Source organism: Brassica rapa, chromosome A04 (assembly GCF_000309985.2).
Source record: "Brassica rapa cultivar Chiifu-401-42 chromosome A04, CAAS_Brap_v3.01, whole genome shotgun sequence".
Taxonomy (NCBI): Eukaryota; Viridiplantae; Streptophyta; class Magnoliopsida; order Brassicales; family Brassicaceae; genus Brassica; species Brassica rapa.
In genome coordinates, this window is record NC_024798.2 from 16633345 (window position 1) to 16647342 (window position 13998).

General features: G+C 43.4%; 3 protein-coding genes across 3 annotated transcripts; 2 read left to right on the forward strand and 1 right to left on the reverse strand.

Moving 5' to 3' along the window:
• The first annotated feature begins 5030 nt into the window (after positions 1-5030).
• Positions 5031-8222, forward strand: LOC103865107 (F-box protein DOR). The gene has a single exon (XM_033290576.1). The coding sequence runs from the start codon at positions 6485-6487 to the stop codon at positions 7742-7744; it is 1260 nt and encodes a 419-aa protein (XP_033146467.1). The 5' UTR covers positions 5031-6484; the 3' UTR covers positions 7745-8222.
• On the reverse strand, positions 7910-9728 carry LOC117133719 (B3 domain-containing protein At2g31420-like). Its single transcript, XM_033290578.1, has one exon. It carries the CDS (start codon positions 9075-9077, stop codon positions 8463-8465), a length of 615 nt encoding a protein of 204 aa, XP_033146469.1. The 5' UTR covers positions 9078-9728; the 3' UTR covers positions 7910-8462.
• A 1603-nt stretch (positions 9729-11331) lies between these two features.
• LOC117133372 lies at positions 11332-12763 on the forward strand. Its single transcript, XM_033289395.1, has 2 exons — positions 11332-12660; positions 12755-12763. Exons 1-2 carry the CDS (start codon positions 11332-11334, stop codon positions 12761-12763), a joined length of 1338 nt encoding a protein of 445 aa, XP_033145286.1.
• Positions 12764-13998: the final 1235 nt, after the last annotated feature.

The window sequence follows — 13998 nt, forward strand, 5'->3', positions numbered from 1 at the left end:
AAGATTCGATCGTGTTGCATCTCTTACAGTTGATGTTTGTGGTGATGTTTCGAGTGGCCAGACATTCTCCTATTGGTAGCGCTCTTCGGAAAATCTTCCATAAAAACAATTTCAGCTTGGGAGCAGTGTGTAGTTTCCAGATTGCTGCTTGCCAGTCAACGTTGTCTCCTCCGTGATCCGCATCTACGATGGCCTTCCTTTCCATGGCTGTTCTATACCCTGACTTTGTGGTATATTCTCCCGTTCTGGTTCCCAGCCAGATGAGTTTATCAGCTGCTCCAGTTCGACTTGGTTTCAGGCATAGGATTTTGTTCTCTTCCTGTGGGATTACTTGTCTGATAGCTTCTCGGTCCCAGTCTGAGCCATCAGGTAGGAGGAGGTGAGCAACCGTGAGATCTTGTAGGTTTCCTGGGGCAGGTCCCATGGGTCTGAGTTGTTCGGTACAGCTTAGCCATGGATCACTCCACAGCCGAATCGTCTCTCCATTCCCTACAGCCCAGCCGGAGTTGCTTCGGATGAGGTCTCGACCAATTAAAATCCCCTTCCACCCGTGTGATTCTACTGATTTATGAGACGCTGTTAGAAACGTTTCCTCAGGGAAATATTTACCCTGTAGTACTCTGCTTAGGAGGCAAGTGGGGTTGTTGAGAAGTCTCCAAGCTAGTTTTGCTAAGAAAGCCTCGTTGAAGCTCTGGAAATCTTTAAAGTTTAAACCCCCCATCGCCTTTGGTTGAGTCATCTTCTCCCATGATACCCATGACATCTTTCTCTTCCCATCATTCCCGTCCCACCAAAATCTGGTTAGAGCTGTTTGAATCCGATCACACAGGGAGATGGGTAGTTTGAAACAGGTCATGGCAAAGGAGGGGATCGGCGTTAAAACGCTGTGCAACATAACCATCTTCCCGGCCGTGGTGAGGAACCTATTTGACCAACCGCTCGCTTTAACTTGAATCCTGTCCACAATGGACGTGAAAATATCGCGTTTCTTCCTCCCAAAATGTTCCGGTAAACCTAGATACTTTCCTATCCCGCCTTCCTTCTCAATTCTGAGAATCCGCTTCATTTTCGACTTTAAAGCCGCAGGGCTTCTTCGTGAGAAAGTCACGGTAGACTTGTCAGCATTTATGACCTGGCCCGATGCAGCTTCATATTGGTGTAGGATTGTCATAAGGGCTGTTGCACTTGCTTCGTTTGCTCTAGTGAAAAACATCGTATCATCCGCGAAAAGGAGATGGTTGACTCTAGGACAGCCCAAAGCCACTCTTATGCCATCCATCTCTCCACATTCTTGTGCTCTGTTACACAGTCCCGAGAGTACTTCACCACACAATATGAAGAGGTATGGTGATAGTGGGTCTCCTTGACGGATTCCCCTACTCGGTTTAACTCTTCCTCTAGGCAAGCCGTTGATGAGGAAGGCGTATGTAACTGAAGAGACACACTCCATAATCCAATTGATCCAGGTTTGATGGAATCCCAATCTTTCCAGGACCAGTCGTATGAACTCCCATTCGAGTCTGTCGTAGGCTTTACTCATGTCTGTCTTTACCGCCATGGAGCAAATCTTTTCCGCTTTGGAGGTTTGGAGATAGTGAAGAACCTCATGCGTGATTAGGACATTGTCCGAAATTGCTCTCCCCGGTACAAACGCGGATTGATTCTCTGAGATAATGGAAGACAGTAGCGGTTGGAGACGTTTCGTCAAGATCTTGGAGATGATCTTGTAGTAGACGTTGCAAAGTGCTATCGGTCTATAGTCCGCTACTGTTTGTGGGCTTCCCTTCTTCGGAATTAGGCGGACAAAGGTGTCGTTTATCTTCGCAGGGAGTTTCCCGGAAGTGAAAAAGCCTTTGATCTCAGTGATGATGTCTTCACCAATGGCTTCCCAGTTAGAGTGGAAAAAGCCTGCCGAGAACCCATCCGGTCCCGGCGCCTTATCCGGATGAATGGAGAAGATAGCGCTCCTTATTTCCTGCGCTGTCGGGATTTGTATCAGCCTTTCATTCTCCTCTTCTGAGACCTTCGGTTGGAGTGCAAGTCTGACTATCTCTTCTCGTTCTCCAGGCGTGCTAGTAAAGAGGTTATTGAAGTACTGCACAATGACCTTAGCGATCTGCTCTTCCTTGTAGACCGGCTGTCCCTCCGCATTCTCAATGACTGAGAAGTCATTTGCTCGTTTTCGATTCTTTGTTGTAGCATGGAAGAAACCAGAGTTTCTATCACCAAGTTTTAGCCAGAGTAATCTGCTCCTCTGTCGCCAGTAGGCCTCTTCTGACTTGTAAGCGGCTCTCAAATCAGCAGAGATTTTGTGAATGAGTGCTAAGTCGTTTACGCTGCTCGTTTGGGCTTCCTCCAGTTCAACCTTCTTCTTCTCAATGGTGAGTCGGCTATTTGCTTGCTTTGTCTTGTTCCATTTTGAGATTGCCCCTCGGACTAGAGCAATTCTCTCGGATATTGAGCATCTCTGAGCTTCTTTCCAGGTTGTCTTGATAAGTTCTGTGACTTCAGGATAATCTTTTAGTCTCCTGTCATAGCGAAAAATCCCTCTTCGTTTTCGTTTGCAAGGTTCAAAGATAGTAAGCAGTGGCTTGTGGTCCGACCCCTCATACGCCATGTAGATACTCCTAGCCGTCGGGAAAAGTTCAGCCCAGGTCGAGTTTGCAGCTGCACGGTCCAATCTGCAGCGGACTAAGTGATCGCCCCGCTGCCCTCGCCAGGATAGGGGGTCACCGCTGTGTGGGATGTCGAACAGGTCTCCCTCCGCATAGAAAGTTCTGAAGTCTGTGAATGAGCCTTCAGATCTTTCTGTTCCTCCTGTTTTCTCCTCGTTGTTCAGGATGTCGTTACAATCACCCGTAATGAACCATGGCGCGTCTCTGGTCTCATTTAGGGAGATTAAATAATCCCAGAGATCTCTCCGCTGACGATGGTCTGTGTCTCCATAAATGAAGGATGCAAAGAAAGTTTTGCCTTCCACCTCAAGTTGTGTATCAATCAAGTTTGCACTTGCCTCTAGAACCTCAAGCTTTATTTCTTGTTTCCAAAACAATGCTAAGCCCCCTGCTCCATGGCCAGTAGGGGGCACTAAATCATAATATTCATAGCCCAGAATCTTGAGTTTGTCTAGAACAAATGCGTTGGGGTTTTTTGTTTCGATTAAGAAGAGGATATCTGGATAGATATTCTTCTTGATCTCCTTCAATCTTTGGACTGTCCAAGGATTCCCCAAACCTTGGCAGTTCCAACTCATTATCTTTAAGGAACGAGAGGCGGTGGATTCTGAAAATCCGCCTTCTTCTTCTTTCTCGTGGCAGGAATCATGTTGCATAATGGTTGGTCCTCAGAGTTCTGGGCCGATCCCCGTTTGCCAGAGCTATCGCGAGAGGTCGCAGGTCTGTTCTTGTTGTCTCTTTTGTCCTTTAGCCCTGTGAAGTTCCTGCGGCATGTTGGAGGTTTGGTTTGCAGCACCTTCCTCTTTTTTGAGCTTGATCCCATCAGCATGTTTGGACTATTTGGAGCTTTCTTTCTCGAGCCTGAAGGTCTACCCGGTTTTCGCCGAGTTTCGACAGGCCCTGTTGGGTGTGATGCAAGGGGTGGTGGGGAAGGTCCGAGTCGGAGCAAGGCAGGAACACGCGTTGGGCTCATAACCATGTCTCCTTTATCCTGGTTTGTTAAACGTGCTCGGACCATTTGTGCTGCAGTCTGCTCAATTTCTCCTTGTTCCTGCGCCAGTCTGTAGCGTTCCTTGCGTGCCGCACTTTCCGTAGGATCCGCTACAGAGGTGTAGAGTTTCATGACGTCGTGGAGTTCTCCTATAGCTTCAGCAATTGCCTCTTCCGGTAAGTTATCTTCTGGAATCTGTAGGGGAGTCCCCCTAGCAGACTCTTGTTGTGCCTTTCGTGATGCGCTTGAATCCTCCTTTTCCTCTCTAGAGTTCGGGAGTCCCCTGTCTCTAGAGTGATGTCGGGTTTCAAAGGGGAAAGATTGGTGGGTTGGTTCATGACCACCATGGAAAGCTGAGGTATGGGAGGAGCGTTCCTTATCATAGTGGTTATGACTTTGACTCTTTCTCCATTGGGAGCTTCGGTCGTCTATTCTCCTCAGGTTTGTCTCCCGATAGTATTGCGGCTCCATGCGTTTATTGTTAAGCTGGTGGCGATCTCTAGATCGAGACTCGTTAGGTCTACTGTAAGGGGATGGGCGGTGACTGTCTCTATGTCGGCTTGATGGAGCTTTGCCAGTAGAGTATCTTCCCCGGGAACTCCCAAGATCCTCTTCTCTAGTCGGGGGTGCTGTCATCGTTTTCTTACCTTCAGAAAGGTGTAGCTTCTCACGCTTTTCTGCTTTCGCTTTGAGGCAGTCTCGGAGTTCATGGTCTAATCGGAAACAGTAGGAACAATGCTTTACCAGCTGTTCGTATACCAGTGTGGTTGTGACTTCATCTCCACTAGGGAATTCCACTACTGAGCTTGTGATGAGGGGAAGTCTCCCATTGATTTGGACCCTCATGCGTACACTGAGAGAGGTAATTTCTGCTTCTTCATAGATTCCTATATCATTTCCAATCTCTTTTATGGTCGGTTCTGTCCATAAATGCACCGGGAGGCCCTGTACTTTGATCCAGAATGGTATGAGTGATGGGAAATCAGGGGCCATCGTGGGATTCCATCTCTCCACAATCACCATCCATTTGGCATAGTGGTAGGGTCGCTTTTCGAGTATGTTGAGGAGGTCTTCTTCTTTCTCAAATTGAAACTGGAACATGCCTTGTCCCAGGTCCGCTCCCACCGGACGGGATTCCGTAGCCCATTTTTCGGAGAAGAAAGGTAGCAGAGACCACACCTTTTGGATAGAAGGATTGGTGACTCTTCCAATAAGGGTAAGTGAGTGTTTTTGTAGAAGGTAAGTGTTCGCTGGTTCTGGTACTCTGACCCTGGCTTTGCGTGGAGCTTGGTAGGGTTCAGACACCAGAGCTTTACCTTTCTCTGTTACTGTTAGGCGTCTGTTCTCCATGTTTTCTGAAACTGGAGTGATGCGGTTGGAGAAAGTCTTCTCTTGTCGATGGTAGTTATCAGCCGTTGGCGGGGTCTATTTGGATAACCTGAGCTCCTCCTTGGTGTGCTGTAGTTGATTTTGTTTCCGCTGGCTTTAGCTTGCTCCTGCTTGAGGTTAAGGTAGGTTGTGGTTTGAAAGGTGCGATGCAGAGGTTTGTGCAGAGGTGGTCGTCTTGAGTACACCGTTTCTATCTCCAAAGCTTCATCTTCGAGGGTCTTCCTGTGGCATGGCGGTCCCGCCGACCCAAGTCGGGGGAGAGAACCCGGCGTTTTGTTCTTCACGCGGCGGTTCGTCGGAGTGACCACTGGGTAAAGCCTCAGAAAGGAAACAATTTGAAAAGATTCTCTGTTTTTGTTACAAAAGGTGTTTAAACAGGGAAATATCTGGCGGTTAATAGCAAGTAACGAGTGAAGTCAACTCTCTACGGACCGGTTTCGAAAAGAGTGCCTGGGAGAGAAATTTCTCACTCTATCACTTTCCTTTTTTTCCTCCAACCATGCCTAGTTAGTTGGGGTGAATGAAGTTAGAATTGGTTTAATACAGGGCGTGGACGTGGAAGGGGAGGTCGTGGAAGAAGTCGAGGAGGTCGTGGTGTTGTTGGTGGATTCAACAACAGCTCAGATGGACCAACAAACCAGGCAGTCGCTTGAGACATGCGAGTGAGGTTTCTGTTGCACAAACATAAAATGAAAAAAGCCAAGTCGTTGGATGTTTTTTTTTTTATCTATCTCCTTGCTCTCTTCTCTCTATATGTTTGTTTATACCAAAGTTTAGTGCTTATCCCTTATAATTTATAACCAAAAGAAAACAACACAATTGTCACCACCCACACACATGACATGGCTTTTGTCCGACGATGTATAAGCATTTTCCGTTTCTTTCATGCAAATTCATATAGTCAAAGCTTTTTGTTGTGTTTATTAAAATAACCTAACCAAACCTTATTAAAAAATTTATTACATAGTTGATCGTATATGTCAAACAAACAAACATGAAAACAAAATTTCTAAGTTTTTAGTTTTAATTTTCTTTGATCTCTTCTCAATGAAGTTTTAACACTTTAACTAGTTACTATTATATTGTTTATTAAAAACTTTCATATATATCAGCACCGTACTAGAGATTTTTTTCCTTTTTATTTGCAACAAATATTAATATCGTTCCAAAAGAGAGTTTACAAACAATCGTCTCCAGGGCGGTCCTGGAGTACCAGGAGCCATAAACAAACTAAAAGTTGGGGGCCCATTTTTACATTGTAAAAACATGAATACACGTAAAACTAAAGATAAATTAGAAGATATATTTTTTAAGTCAAATGTGGATCCCATGATAGTTCTGAGTTTTCGTTATTATCTATCCGATAAATCATAAATACTTCAAAGTTTGGTTATATAAATATTTTTTTTAAACATTGGGGCCTTTAAAAATGGGGGCCCTAGGCTCAGGTTTCATTACGCTATGTTCAAGCACGCCCCTGGCAGCCGGCATGAAATCACGTCGGAGAAACGTCTCTGAGGGCCATAATACGATCCTTCAATGCCATTCACGAACATGCACCGAAGAATACTCAGAGACAATCCCACATGATCTCATAATCGAGATAGTTTCGAGATTACCGACGAAATCGGTGGCGAGATGTCGTTGCGTATCCAAGCTCTGGTCATCCTTACTCGTCCATCCATATTTCACGGAAACCTACTTGACAAGATCATCGGCTAGCCCCAAGATCTTATTCGCCTGCGTAAAAGACGGCAAGGTATCCTTCTACACCTCACCTCAGCCTGATGATGACAAGGCGTCGTCTCCTATAACAGCAGCAGCCGCCACTTATCATATGAACTTCCCCTTTGATCATGTTATTGATATATACAGACCTATGAGTGGTTTGGTCTGTATCAGAGATGGTCGGATCTTAAAAGGTAGGAAAACTGCAGCCATGGTGTGGGAGATATGCAACCCTAGCACCGGACAATCCGTTATTTTACCCAAAATGAAGTCAAGGAAGAGGACTGGTGCGAAAAGCTTTTTCGGGTATGATCCCATTGAAAAGCAGTTCAAAGTATTGTCAATGTTCACTGACAATGACTTCTCTAGCGAGCATCAAGTTCTAACACTATCAACAACTGGGAAACTGTCAGTGAGAATTGTCGAATGTGGCATACCCCACTGTCCTCTATCTGATGGTATATGCATCAGTGGTGTTCTGTACTACAAATCTTCCACCGAAAAACGGGTCCGTGGAATAATGTGCTTTGATGTCAGGTCCGAGACGTTCAGATTTGTTAAAGTCATGGAACCTTTCATCGGAGCAGTGCATCCTCAAACAACTCTGGTAAACTACAAGGGTAAACTGGCTTCAGTTATGTCGGGATGGTCGTATAACTTTATTGGTGAAACATGTACAAGTTTTGTCATGTATGTTGTACAAGACCTGGAAAAACAGGAATGGTCCAAGCATAATTACAAATTTGCTCCTGGGCTGATTGATGGATTCTTTGCTGGAGTGACTGTTGCAGGTGAGTTAGTGTTGTCGCCAAAGTTCCCATCAAGTCCTTTTTATGTTTTTTACTGCAGTCTTGAGAGGAAATCTATAAGAAGAGTTGAGATCCAAGGAATGGGAGGGTTCAAACAAGTTTATACATTTGTAAACCATGTGGAGGATGTGAAACTTATGCGAACGGTTTAGGACAAGTCTGGCTATTCTTTAAGTTCTCATCCTCACAAGGGTCATAGATGGTTTATTTATTTTTATATTTTTTTAAATGAATTATTGGATGATTTCTATTCTCTTGTCTATGTGATTAAATTGATCTGTTCTAGATAACACATATATTCTCATGTTCATATATTCTTCTTCTCTTTTCTATGGTACTATAGCCACTATTATAGAAAGGTCCAGACCACCCAACCTAACTTGACTGCAAATGCCACGGACACGATTTATATATATATAGTAAATAGACTGTTGAAAGATCAGAGCGTAGAAAGTGTTTTGTTTTCGATAGTACTAAACATACCGGTTCAGAACTCCAACCAAACCAAAGCAGCTTTAACCAGTTTAACGTAAACCCATCAAGAGACTTGTAAACAATATAGCAGTATACGTACGTGCCAAAGAAGATAGAAGTGGAGAAAGCAATACTGCGAACAAGCATATCATAGAACTAAAAAGACTTGATATTCTTTAGCCCCCAACTCCAAACAAATGAGTTAATCCATTTACAGAAGTATCAACTAGTAACAAAGCAGAAAGAAAGTGAAAGGCTGTTTCTGAATCTCAGTCCTATATTCCACCAGCAGATGTGGTCTATCTACAAGAAAAGAAAAGCTAACACCTAAACCCAACCAATGTATCAATATCATACGTGTACCTAGCGCATTAGGGAGAGAAGTCGAACTGCAAATCAAGCATCGTCGTATAAGGAAGTGACAACATCTGTATCCTCAAAAGATCCCAAGTCCGGAAGAGGAGCGTTGACGTTTGCGTATGTGGAAAAAAGCAGGTCCAAGCCGAAGCAGTCCTCATCATTGCTACTTGGAACATCATTGAGAGTCTTGAAATCGAGGTCGCTGAAGGCGTCCAAGTAGCCGCAGTCCACTTCCTTGGGAACAAGAGCAAAGTGTAGTTTTTCTTCACGCCTAAAGGACCAAAGATCAAACTTTTCACCCTCTTCAAACTCGTCGTAACCTGCAAGAACAGGGTTCCAGCCAGATAGAACCAAGTTCTTCTTCCATTGTTTCAACCAAACTCCATACGTTTCGTAATTCGGATCAAGAAAGATAGCTTTAACCCCTTCTTTACGTGTTGCTTTGGCATCTCCTTCCAAGACTCTGATCTCTTCATCCCTTAGAAACTCTTCTTTGCTCAGAACCTTGTTCGCAGGAAGCATAAGACGTGCCTGGCTCTGCTTCACGTCACTCGCGGACAACACTTTATCGGCGATAACCAGTCGTGCCTCCATGCCGTTGAATCTCCTCAGAGCTTCAAGAACCCACTTTGGTGGCTGAGGCTCTACCATCGTGCGTAGGTTTAGAGAGAGATACTGACGAGGCTTCCTTCGCAAGAAAATGGAGAAATAGAGAGTGCGAGGAGAGAGATGATGATGATAGATTGTGAAATTTATATAGTCGCTGTTACGAGAGAATATGTATGACGTCAGCACTAACCCTTTCTTTTTTTTTTTTAACGCTGATTTATTATGATATAGGAAATATTACATAGACGATTCGACAACCGACAATACTACCTGCCTTATGAAGACCTACGCCTAACTGCATCACCTGAGCCGTCCTATGAAGATCCACGTCTGGCCAGATTTACTTGCACCATGTTGAAGATCCCTTGCAAGCCATTCCTCTGTAGTCTGCATAATTGTTTAATAAACCGCTCTCTCCGGAACTTGAAACCTGGATTTCCTGAAATCTGCAATAAATTGCATAGTCTGAGATTTTAACCCTTTCTTTAAATGCCTCTTTTTATTATTTTTACTCCTACAGGCCTAAACACATTTACCATTTACCCTGAACCGAAAACCGAATAGTATCTAACCGAAAAATATAGAACCAAAATCAAACCGGATTTCATGAGTTACCCGATATTTTATTCAAAAATTTGAACTATCTGATACTTTTTTCTTCTGAAAAATTGAATTGCCCATTGGCTCGCACCAGTGGCTCGCATTGAGACTATCCGACTAGTTATTGCCCTTGCAGCCTCTAAACTTTGGGAGATCCATCACCTTGATGTTAAAACCGCGTTTCTCCATGGAGAGCTCAGAGAAGAGGTATTTGTCACTCAACCAGAAGGCTTCGAAGTTGCAGGAAAAGAAAACAAAGTCTACAAGCTGAGAAAGGCTCTCTACGGATTGAAACAAGCACCTAGAGCTTGGAATATCAAGTTGAATACTATCTTGCGGGAGTTTAAGTTTCAGAGGTGTTCGAAAGAACCTTCATTGTATCGAAAGGAAGAAAAAGGTGGAACTCTCATAGTTGTAGTGTATGTCGATGATCTTCTTGTCACAGGAACATCAGCACATTCAATTCAAGTGTTTAAGAGGGAGATGGCAACAAAGTTTGATATGAGTGATCTTGGAAGACTAACCTATTACCTTGGCATTGAAGTCTGTCAAGGCAAAGAAGGCATCACGCTGAAGCAAGATCGATATGCTCGTAAGATACTTGAAGAATGTGGAATGGACGCATGTAACTCAACCACTGTTCCCATGGATTTTAACGTGAAGCTGGCTAAATCGATAGAAGAGAAGAGCATTGATGAAAGAGATTATCGAAGGAGTATTGGATGTCTGCGATACTTGCTCCACACGCGGCCTGATCTCTCGTTTAGTGTTGGTGTCCTGAGTAGATACATGCACGCCCCTAAGGAGTCGCATGGTGCTGCGTTAAAACAAGTACTACGATACCTGCGAGGAACCATCTCACTTGGTCTCGTCTATACGCAGTCCACAAGCGTGGAGCTGATAGGTTTTAGTGATGCCTCTCTCAATGTTGATATTGATGATGGGAAGAGTACTACGGGATATGTATTTTACCTGAATGCTAGTCCAATCTCGTGGTGTTCTTGCAAACAAGAAATCGTGGCCTTATCATCATGTGAAGCCGAGTTTATGGCAGCAACTGAAGCAGCTAAACAGGCAATTTGGATTCAAGAACTTCTAGGAGAAGTCATTGGTAATGAAAGCCGAAAGGGGGTTATAAAGGTAGATAATAAATCTGCAATCGCATTGACGAAGAACCCAGTATTCCATGGACGAAGCAAACACATACACAGGAGGTTTCATTTTATAAGAGAGTGCGTTGAGAATGATCAAGTAGAAGTAGAGCACGTTCCGGGAACTGAGCAGCGAGCTGACATTTTGACGAAATCTCTTGGTAGAGTAAAATTTATCGAGATGAGGAAATTGATTGGAGTCCAAATGGTGAGCGAAGATAATTTCAAGTTTAAGAGGGAGATTGTTGGAGATAAACTTGAAAGATAGCTTGAAGTACAAGCTAACCTAATCACACAAAGATATGGATTACTAAAGTGATTAGGAAATATGATTTGTGTTATTCCTAATGAGAATAGGAATTGTTATGTCCTATATAAGTGATTACCATTGAGTTGTAATGGTTACGAGTTTTTGATTGAGTGATTGAGTGATTAATAAGAAACTGATATTTGGACTTGAAGTTCTTGTGTTCGTAAGTTCTTGAGTTCGTGTTCTATACCTAAATACTGCGAGATAATATTTGGTATCAGAGCCCTATATTATCATGAGTGATGTTAAAGAAGAAACGGGGAAAACCGGACCCTCGTCGATAAAACTTCCTATGCTAAACAATACAAATTACACTGTCTGGGCTATGAAGATGAAGATAGCTCTTAAGGTCAACAAAGTGTGGGAAACCATTGATCCTGGAAACAAAATCGAAGATAAAAACAATATGGCTATCGCATTACTCTTCCAGTCAATTCCCGAATCGCTAACACTGCAAGTTGGTGAACTTGATAATGCAAAAGCCGTGTGGGACGCGATTAAAGCACGACATGTTGGGGCTGAAAGAGTACGAGAAGCTCGTTTGCAAACACTAATGGCAGAATTTGATCGTCTTAAGATGAAAGAGGACGACACGATCGATACCTTCGTAGGCAAGCTATCGGAGATATCATCAAAATCTGCTTCTCTCGGTGAAGTCATTGAAGAAACGAAAATCGTGAAAAAATTCCTAAAAAGTCTACCACGGAAGAAGTACATTCATATTGTTGCTTCACTTGAACAAGTTCTTGACTTGAAAGTAACAAGTTTTGAAGACATCGTGGGAAGACTCAAGGCTTATGAGGAAAGAATATGTGAAGAAGATGATGAACAGCAAGATGACCAAGGAAAGCTGATGTATGCCAACTCTGAATCTAATCAAACGAACTATGGCAACTATGGGGGAGCCCGAGGCATAGGACGCGGAGGCCGTTCCACTTGGAGAGGAAGAGGCCGTGGCAGGTCCGGAAACTTCTATAGCCAAAGAGATGCATACAGACAAGGTCAAGGACGTGACCTCTCACATATTACTTGTTTTAATTGTGATAAACAAGGGCATTATGCGACTGAATGTCCTGATAAGCAAGGACTTAAGCTGCAAGAAACAGTTGAAAACAAAACAGAGGAAACGCAAGAGGCCGATGAGCTAATGATGAATGAGATTGTCTACCTCAACGAGCAGAGAGTAGACCCGAGTGTATTTGATACAAGTCTAGATACAAATAATGTCTGGTATCTTGATAATGGTGCGAGTAACCACATGAGCGGCAATAGAAGATTCTTTCATAAACTTGATGAAACAATCACTGGAAAAGTAAGATTTGGAGATGATTCCCGCATTGATATAAAAGGAAAAGGATCGATTCAGTTTGTTTTTAAAGGAGATGAGAAGAAAATCCTAGGTAACGTGTACTATATTCCCGGGTTAAAGAGTAACATAGTCAGCTTAGGTCAAGCTACAGAAGCAGGATGCGAGGTTCGAATGAAAGATGAAGAACTCATGTTGTTTGATCGATATGGAAAGTTGATGGTGAAATCAATCCGAGCTAAGAACCGACTATACAAGGTGACTTTAGAAGTCGACAATCTCCACTGTCTTCAGATATCAGCACGAAACGAGTCATCAAGATGGCATGCGCGTCTTGGGCATATCAATACAGATACAATGAAAGCAATGGTAAATAAGGAACGAGTGACTGGCATACCAGCTTTGCGAGTTGAAAAGGAAACATGTATGTCTTGCCTACTCGGCAAGCAAACGAGGAAATCTTTTCCTCAATCTACCACATATCGAGCCACCGGCCCTCTAGAGCTCATACATGGTGACCTCTGCGGACCTATCACACCACCAACACCGGCGAAAAAGAGATATGTGTTCGTACTAATTGATGATTTTCCCGTTATATGTGGACTATGCTGTTACAAGAGAAAAGTGAAGCATTCGAGAAGTTTAAAAACTTCAAGAAACTAGTTGAACAAGAAACAAAATGCAAGATAAAGACGTTCCGTTCAGATAGAGGGGGAGAATTCTGCTCCAAAGAGTTTCACATGTACTGCGATGAGAATGGTATTAAGAGGCACTTAACGGCACCATACTCACCCCAACAGAATGGCGTTGTCGAGAGGCGTAACCGGACACTTCTGGAGATGACCAGGAGTATATTAAAACACATGAAGGTACCGAATGAACTGTGGGGCGAAGCTGTTAGGCATTCTACGTATCTAATAAATAGAATTGCGACTAAATCTCTGGAAGGAAAGACACCTTATGAAGTTCTGCGAAGTAAAACACCAAATGTATCACACCTTAAGGTGTTTGGTTGCATATGTTACGCCAAGACTGATGCAGTGGGCCGAAAGAAGCTCGATGATAGGTCAAAGGTTCTGGTTCACTTGGGAACAGAACCAGGGTCTAAGGCTTATCGATTACTAGATCCTACTAAAAGGAGAATAGTAGTCAGTCGTGATGTAATTTTTGATGAGAGTAAAGGATGGAACTGGACTAGCAAAACAGTTCAAGATGATGATGGCGGCACTTTTAGTATTGAGCTAAAAGGAATGGATGAAAGCGATGAGATAGATGAAACGGGTGAAACAGGAGATGAGACAGACACTGAGATTATTGATAATGAAGAAAATGATGAGGATGACAATGGTAATGATGAGGAAGAACAACCACAACTGAGACGATCGTCTAGAACCAGCAACTTGCCGGCTTATCTTGAGGATTACGTTCTAATGGCTGAAGCAGAGTGTGAACGACTGTTATCAATAATAAACGATGAACCATGGGATTTCACTGAGGCAAAGAGATTAAAGGTATGGGTTGATGCTTGTGAAGATGAGATATCGAGTATTGAAAAGAATAAAACATGGGAACTTGTTGATCTTCCTATGGGAGTAA

What these genes read in the sequence shown, in the direction of transcription:
- LOC117133372 (XM_033289395.1), top strand. Translation starts at nt 11,332, where the DNA reads ATGAGTGATGTTAAAGAAGAAACGGGGAAAACCGGACCCTCGTCGATA.
- LOC103865107 (XM_033290576.1), top strand. Translation starts at nt 6,485, where the DNA reads ATGGGGGCCCTAGGCTCAGGTTTCATTACGCTATGTTCAAGCACGCCC.
- LOC117133719 (XM_033290578.1), bottom strand. Translation starts at nt 9,077, where the DNA reads ATGGTAGAGCCTCAGCCACCAAAGTGGGTTCTTGAAGCTCTGAGGAGA.